The 7,897-nt window shown below is 43.5% G+C and overlaps 1 protein-coding gene across 2 annotated transcripts; it reads right to left on the bottom strand.

The window, feature by feature from the left end:
• Nucleotides 1-809: 809 nt before the first annotated feature.
• zbtb25 (zinc finger and BTB domain containing 25) lies at nucleotides 810-7,016 on the bottom strand. Of its 2 annotated transcripts, XM_088325590.1 has the most exons (3): nucleotides 6,947-7,016; nucleotides 6,637-6,819; nucleotides 812-1,963 (listed from the first exon to the last, which is right to left on the bottom strand). In XM_088325590.1, exons 2-3 carry the CDS (start codon nucleotides 6,810-6,812, stop codon nucleotides 958-960), a joined length of 1,182 nt encoding a protein of 393 aa, XP_088181716.1. In that variant the 5' UTR covers nucleotides 6,813-6,819; nucleotides 6,947-7,016; the 3' UTR covers nucleotides 812-957. The 2 variants fall into 2 exon arrangements, with proteins under 2 accessions (XP_088181717.1, XP_088181716.1); XM_088325591.1 differs by lacking the exon at nucleotides 6,947-7,016 and having other exon boundaries at nucleotides 810-1,963; nucleotides 6,637-6,936.
• Nucleotides 7,017-7,897: the final 881 nt, after the last annotated feature.

Here is a 7,897-nt window from a genome sequence, read left to right as displayed (position 1 = left end):
AATGAAAGACAGGAGAGAGAGAGAGAAAAGAGATATATAGAAAAATAAAAAGAGAGGAGAGAAAGTCTGAAGAGAAAAAAAAATATAGAGAGAGAGAGTAACAGAAGATGAGTGAGAAAAGAAGAGAAAGAGAAAGATACAGTTCCAGTTCTATTGTGATTGGCGCCTGGCTTTGGCGACATCAAGTGGCTATATTTAGAACTGCTTCTTGTTTTTGTCTTGCACTATACCTGCTTTTCGACTCACAACTTTATTTTGAATGCGCCCCCTTTTATTTTGGAGTATTGGAGTCATCCAAAAGTAATTAAAAGTAATCCAGTTAAAGTAACCCTACCCAACCCTGATACTTTAGTATGTAAGTAGTTAAGGCCCTTATCACATTTCAACAGTGTGGAGTTTAGAATTATAATCATTTCAATATCTCCCATACAAAAAAAAAAAAAACGAAAAATCCGTAGTGCCATTTTCACATAAGATTAATGAAGTGCTTTGATATAGGCAGTTGTTTTTAGGCAATTAGATCTAAATTAAGTCATAGTGATTCCAAGAGCCAAGAAGAAATCTGCAGGTTCGAGAGCGTTCTTCATTCGGGTCCAGGTGCTGTGTCCCCTGAGATCTGCAACCTCAGTGGAACTGTTTAAATCTAGACTCAAAACACACTTATATTCAGGATCTTATGTATGTTGAGTTCGAAAGCTGTTTTTAATTTATAGAATGAAGAGAAATCGGTCAAATAAAATACATTTGATGTGTAGTTATATCATGAATCGATAAATAAAATACAGAATTAATTGTTTTAAAAAAATTGACATTAAGCTTGCTTCATTGTCGTCACATTTTAAAATAAAAGCCAAAGAACCACAGATTGCCTTGAATCAAATCTTTTACTTTGAAAATCGCACAGAAAACAAAACAAGGAACCTGTCAAACAGGAAGTTCCCGACCAAACAGGAAATGTCACTCGCAACGTCCATTGTCGCCGCTCTCCTGCGAGATTTCGGAGTCCAGCGAGTAGGCGGAGCTCCCGTTGTCGTGAGCATCCGGGAGGGCGTGGTTAGCCGTGGCCCCGCCCCCTTCGGGGCAGAAATGGGCGGAGCTGTGGAAAAGCTGGCTGTGGCGGTGCAGTCGAGGCGGTTTGGCGGTGTGCGCGTACATGTGCTCCTGTAATTGACTCTTGTGCGCGAAACGAACGCCGCACACGGCGCACGCCATCTTGCGTTTACGCGAGTGGGCGGCGGCCGGTGTGGCGCTAAGCCCCGCCCCTTCTCGGCTCCTGCGCAGTTCCGCCGCCAGCTGAGCGGCTAGCGCCTGACTTTGCCGCAACGCTTCCTCCAACCGGCCGGCGTCCGTATGCTGGTTGGTCGAGTCCTCGTCCTCCGGGCCGCCGCCTTCCGTGAAGAGGGCGGGGCGGAGGGCGTGGCTAAAGAGGTGTTGGCGAAGCCGTTCGGGCGAGGTGCATCGGTGGCCGCAACGGGGACACGCCAGAGCGGGGCGCTCCTTCGCGCCGTCCTGAGACGGCGACCCGAGCCCCGCTCCCTCGTCCTCGTCTCGCTCTTGCTTTATGTTGACGTCGAAGTTGTCCTGCGGCGAAGGGGCGCGACCGTCCGAGCGCTCGCCTTCCGATCCCATGGTGAGCGAAGGACGGGAGTCGGCGCGGCCGCCCCGCCCTCCCGATTCCGACGCGCCGGCCGGCGCTTCCTTTCCCGTCAGCTGGGACGAGATCTGGATGCCGTACAGGTTGGACATGCGGACTGTGTCGGCAGCAGAAGCCGCGGTGGATTCGGGGACGGCGGGCCCGTCGGCGCTCTTGCGGCACAGCTGATGGGCGTGGAGGAATTTGATGCCGTCTTCCAGACGGGCAGGCTCCACCGCCTGCTTGGGACACGCCCCCGTGTACATCACGTGCAGCAGGTAGCTGAATACGTCGGGTTGGATGTCGGTCGGCTGGATCTTGATGCACTCGCTGAGCACAAAGATGCGTCAGTAACAATCTTGTCAATAAAGTTCATTCAAAATGGACGCTCATAAACATTGTTGGGACGATTAGGGAACAGCATTTCAATGAATGTGAGTGAATTTTGTGTAAGTAGTGAAGGATTTTATATTTTATTTATTTGACTATAAGGGATTTTATACAATTTAATACAAGTTACATTTATCGAATGCAATGAAGATTTTTCACAGAGAAGGCTTAAGGTCAATGCGGCCTAGACAAGGATGATGTTTGCAGGAAACAGCGGGAACTGGGACAAGGGCTGATATGGTAATCAACCTTCCCTGACGGAGAAAGCCAGACACACAACATTGTTTTGAGAAGCGCTTTGCTGATATGAGTTTTCTTTAGACATTGCGACGCCTTTCGGCGAGGAGGTGGTGAAGCTGGCACCTGACCCACCCAATGGGAGGAGTCAGCACGCCCCATGGGAGGAGCCAACGCCCCAGCTTGTGAAAAGAACTTCAGAAGATGGGAGATCGATCGTGAGAAGGAGGCTCGACGAAGACTAATTTGACAATAATTCGGCTAATTCGATGGAATTCACTTAGTTAAATACTTTAAGAAAATAAACATACCCCCGTGTAAAAAATGCCGGATATTCTTGCTCATTTTCCCATAAAGAAAAGAGCACGCATTGTTGGGTGAACGAAGATTATGTTTGGTTAATGGAGTCCGATAACTCGTTTGAATAATTTGGCAAACGCTACATTTTTAATAGTTCAATCCCTAACAGTCGCCAAAGTAAGCTTGTGTAACAGGAAGTTGAAATAATCAGAGATGCTTTTGGTACAGATGTCCGGTGTTGATGGAATCGTTATATAACTGTTACGTGAAAAAATAGTATCGATATAATGGCAGTATTTTTCAAAGCCTTCCTGGAATGCAAGTAGTTTTCTCTGTAGCGAGTACTGTAACTGGTTAGCAATACCATTTAGTTACTCTACTGTCGTTACTACACGGTGCGTTATTCGACTACTCATAAAATGCAGATCATGTATTACAACATCTTTTAAGTATGGAATACTACTGCCTCGATCGGCTAACAACACTATTAAGCGGGTAGGAGTATTTATATTCACCCACGCAGTACTAAGGAATACTGTTGCAGTGCAATCACAAGCCCAGAGTATGAGTACTCTGAATTCCTCCTCATGAAGATACTCTCCCTAGGGCAGTGTTTTTCAATGAAATGAAATGAAATGATCTGCATTTATATAGCGCTTTTCAAGTCAAGACTTCCCAAATTGCTCTACAATGTGCTTCACATTTCCCAATAGCGGCCGTGCAGCCATGTAAGGCGCTAACCTGCATATTGGAGGTATTAGGGGTTCAGTGTCTTACCCAAGGACACTTCGACATGTAACACGGAGGAGCCGGGATTCGAACTGCGATCTCTTGATCCCAAGACAAGCGCTCTACTGCCTGAGCCACATTTTTCAAGCCCTTTTGAAGCAAGGTACACTTTTATTTATAAAAAAGGTCAGAGTATGAGTACTCTGAATTCCTCCTCATAAAGATACTCTCCCTAGGGCAGTGTTTTCAATGAAATGAAATGAAATGATCTGCATTTGAATAGCGCTTTTCAAGTCAGGACTTCCCAAAGCGCTTTACAGTGTGCTTCACATTTCCCAATAGCGGCCGTGCAGCCATATAAGGCGCTAACCTGTATATTGGGGGTATTAGGGGTTCAGTGTCTTACCCAAGGACACTTCGACATGTAACACGGAGGAGCCGGGATTCGAACTGCGATCTCTTGATCCCAAGACAAGCGCTCTACTGCCTGAGCCACATTTTTCAAGCCTTTTTGAAGCAAGGTACACTTTTATTTATAAAAAAGGTCAGAGTATGAGTACTCTGAATTCCTCCTCATAAAGATACTCTCCCTAGGGCAGTGTTTTCAAGCCTTTTTGAAGCAAGGTACACTTTTATTTATAAAAAAGGTCCGAGGCACACCGTCCTTCGAAAATGTTTGAAAATGAAGTGATGTCAAATATTTCACTGTACTACCTCATAAGCAGTATATAAAAAGAAGAAAATAATACTTAAAATAAAAAAAGAATGATGTGCTCTATTTGTTTTTATTTTTTACAGTGCAATCTTAAACCGCTTTGTTCAACAAATTAAGTTATTAAATGTACTGTGCTACCTCAGGAGCAGATTATTACTATATAAAAAGTATATAAAAATCTACTGCCACCTACTGATATGGATGACTATTAGTTTTTTTGTCTGAATAAAGCAAAAATACTGAATAATGGCCTGATCATTTTGTACTTTTCCTGTAGTATTACTGTACTTTTATATTTTTGTAGCATTTTTGCAGTTATATTTTTGTGGTATAGTTGTAGTTCTGCAGTCAGATTTTTGTAGTTTTACTGTAGTATTTTAAGAGTATTGCTGTACTTTTATTTTAAAGTATATTGTATTTCTACAATAGTATTTTTGTAGTATTTCAATAGTATATCCGCAGTATTTATAGTATTACTGTACTTGTATTTTTGATGTATTTCTGTCATTTTTAAATAAAAGTACTTTTGTAGTATTTCGGTAGAAGCATTTTTAAGAATTTCTTACTAGTATTTTTGTAATATTTCTTGAGTACTTTTAAATATTACTGTAGTTGTACTTTTGTAGGATTTCTGTTGTAATATTTCTGTAATAGTATTTTTGTATCATAGTATTACTGTTGTAGTATTTTTATAGTAGTTTTTTTCTTATCCGGATGAAGACAAAACAATATTGGTCCCTGTTTTCAAGCGATAAAGTTTTGGAGTAATTTTGTAGTATTTTTGTTTCAGACACACAGGGACAATGAGTAGAAAGTTGGTAACTAAAAACATTTTTTTATTACTTGTACTACTACTATTTTCTAAATGTATATATATTTGTCACGGTTGCCATGGCGCCCAACTGGCCCCGCCCGTGTGGCACCAGCTGCAGCTTGTTGACGGATTGGCTTCCCCACTATTTAAACCCTGTCCTGTCGATCCCCTGTTGTCAGTCCGTCTGCGAATCTCTGTTTTTACACGGCAAGCCCTTTTTCGACCCTGACTCACGCCTGTCCCGTTTTTTGCTCCTGTTTGTCTCCCGCTACGACCTATTTTGATCTCGACAACGTCTGCTCTCCCGTCCCGAATTACGACTCTCAAGATTTCACAATCCAAGAAATATTAAGGTTTTACCGCTTCCACAGGTTGGTGTACACGTTTACTTCTATTTATACATTGTATTACTCTAGTTGTATTTTTGTTGTATTTCTGTAGTGATCATTTTGTACTTTTCCTGTAGTATTACTGTACTTTTATCTTTTTGTAGTATTTTTGCAGTTGTATTTTATATATATATATATATATATATATATATATATTTATTTTATATTTTGATCTCGACCACGTCTGCTCTCCCGTCCCGAATTACGATCCGTTTTTGATTCCGACCACGTCCGCTCTCCCAGTCCCAGCTACCGACCAGTTTTTCCACCCCTGACACTGCCATCGCTCGCTACGGAACATCCATTTTCGTGTTCGGATCAATAGCCGAATACGAGAGCGAACGTAGGCGGACCCCTTCCTCGTTCCTTTAATAAAACTTGTGGTAACTGTTACGCGAGTGGGTTCTGTTACCGTTCTGGTCCTGACATAAATATATATTCATACGTACATATTTGGTTTGTTGGATTCCTTAACCACTAGGGTCCCATAGGGACATCATTTCCTGTGGTGTGTCTTGGGTGCCCATCCCTCTCCAGGCATATTTATCTTCATTATATTTTGACCATGTTTGTTTAGCGGGCCGTAGTTTGCATCCCCAAAGCTCACCCACGATGTCGCCATATATTTATTTCTACAAATGGCGGGATCGGTTCTCCTTACAAGGCAGCATGGCGGCGCAGTGGTTAGCGCGTGTGCGGCACAGATTTGAGGTCATGTGATCGAACCTCCTGTACTGAGTTTGCATGTTCTCCCCGTGCTTGCGTGGGTTTCCTCCGGGCATTTCGGTTTCCTCCCGAATTCCAAAAACATGCATGTCAGGTTAATTGGCCGGTCCAAATTGTCCCTGGGTGTGAATGAGCGAGTGAGTAAATGTCCCTAGGTGTGAATTAGCGAGTGAGTAATTGTCCCTAGGTGTGATTTAGCGAGTGAGTAAATGTCCCTAGGTGTGAATAAGCGAGTGACTTGTCATGGGTTCAAATCCAGCTACCAGCCTTCCTATGTGGAGTTTGCATGTTCTCCCCGTGCTTGCGTGGGTTTTCTCCGGGCACTCTGGTGTCCTCCCACATTCCAAAGACATGCATGTCAGGTTAATTGGCCGGTCCAAATTGTCCCTAGGTGTAAATGAGCTAGCAAATTGACTGTCCCTGTGTGCCCTGCGACTGGCTGGCAACCAGTTCAGGGTGTCCCCTGCCCACTGCCTGAAGATAGCTGAAATGGGCTCCAGCACCCCCGCGATCCTACTGTGGATAAGCGGTGCAGATAATGGTTGGATGGATGGTACTCCATACATAAAAACTAGACGAGCAGTGAAATGGAATGAGAGATGAATGATAACGGATCTCGTTGACGGCCAAATTCAACTCGTATCTCGAGGCGCCGCCAGTGCGGAGGCAGGTGCGGGCGCGTGCATGCGAGCGTGCGTGCCACCTGGTCTGGTGTATGAAGATCATCTTGAAGTAGTTGGAGAAGGCGGCGAGAACCGCTCGGTGAGCCTTGAAGTAGACGTTGCCGATGGCGACGGTGCAGTCGCACAAAAAGCCGAATTCGCGCTGCACGTTGAGCTGCTGCAGAAGGAACAGACTGTGCGCGGACGTCGCCTCCATCGCGGACCTGCACGCACGCGCACATTTGCATATACACCTTTTTAGCAAGACCGGCGCGCGCAGGCGCTTATTGACCCACGCGCAAAACCCCCCTCAGTCCTTCATTCGATGGATTAGATTTCTTGACGCCTTACCGCTCCAAAGGATCCGTGCTCAGGAAGATGAAGGTGAAGATGATTGTTTGTGCTCCGAGTCACGTCTCGCGAGAGGATGCGGAGAGTCACGTGGTCGGCATCCCCTCACCCAAAAATATCAATTTGGGAATTTAGGTAATCCCAGATCAGGGTTGGGTAGGGTTACTGTAACTGGATTACTTTCAATGACTTTTGGATGAAAGAAAGACAAAAGAAACTCAATATGAATCAAATGATGACTCACAACACGTGGTAAGCTTTCTCTCCTGGCTTTGATCTCTTTGATCTCCGGCCAAACGAACATAAAATGAGACAGAAACAAAATGAAAATAAATCAAAACATCATTTTCGCCGTTCCATGTATTCCGTTACTCCCCAAGCCTGCACAAAATGGAGTCATTTGATTCATATTTACTTTCTTTTGTCTTTTATTAGCGTATTTGCTATTGGAGTAATCCAAAAGTAATTGAAAGTAATCCAGGTAAAGTAACCCTACCCAACCCTGAGAATCGAACAGAATCGAATGGAATGGAATGGAATAGAATAGAATAGAACAGAATAGAATATACCTTTATTGTCATTGTTACAAAATGGGTTGAACATATTGTGACAACGAAATTGGACGTGGCACTCCAGTTTCACATTCAACAGCGAGGATAAAAGAAAGCAAAGAAGATGAAGGAATAAGGAAGATGAGGTTATAATTTACACAATATTTACACAAGAAATATGGGTAGGATGTTACATACAGGGTTGGGTAGGGTTACTTTAACTGGATTACTTTCAATGACTTTTGGATTACTCCAATACCAAATATGCTAATAAAAGACAAAAGAAACTAAATGTGAATCAAATGATGACCAGGGTTGGGTAGGGTTACTTTAACTGGATTACTTTCAATGACTTTTGAATGACTCCAATACCAAATATGCTAATAAAAGACAAAAGAAA

Source organism: Urocampus carinirostris, chromosome 20 (genome assembly GCF_059441175.1).
Source record: "Urocampus carinirostris isolate Australia breed hairy pipefish chromosome 20, RoL_Ucar_1.0, whole genome shotgun sequence".
Lineage (NCBI taxonomy): Eukaryota > Metazoa > Chordata > Actinopteri > Syngnathiformes > Syngnathidae > Urocampus > Urocampus carinirostris.
The sequence above is the reverse complement of the archived record's forward strand: the minus strand, read 5'-3'. Positions and strand labels throughout refer to the sequence as shown.

What these genes read in the sequence shown, in the direction of transcription:
- zbtb25 (XM_088325590.1), bottom strand. Translation starts at nt 6,812, where the DNA reads ATGGAGGCGACGTCCGCGCACAGTCTGTTCCTTCTGCAGCAGCTCAAC. An exon ending in ATCTTCATACACCAGACCAG is followed by an intron (nt 1,964 to 6,636) that starts GTGGCACGCACG and finishes CTTTGTGCTCAG; the next exon opens with CGAGTGCATCAAGATCCAGC.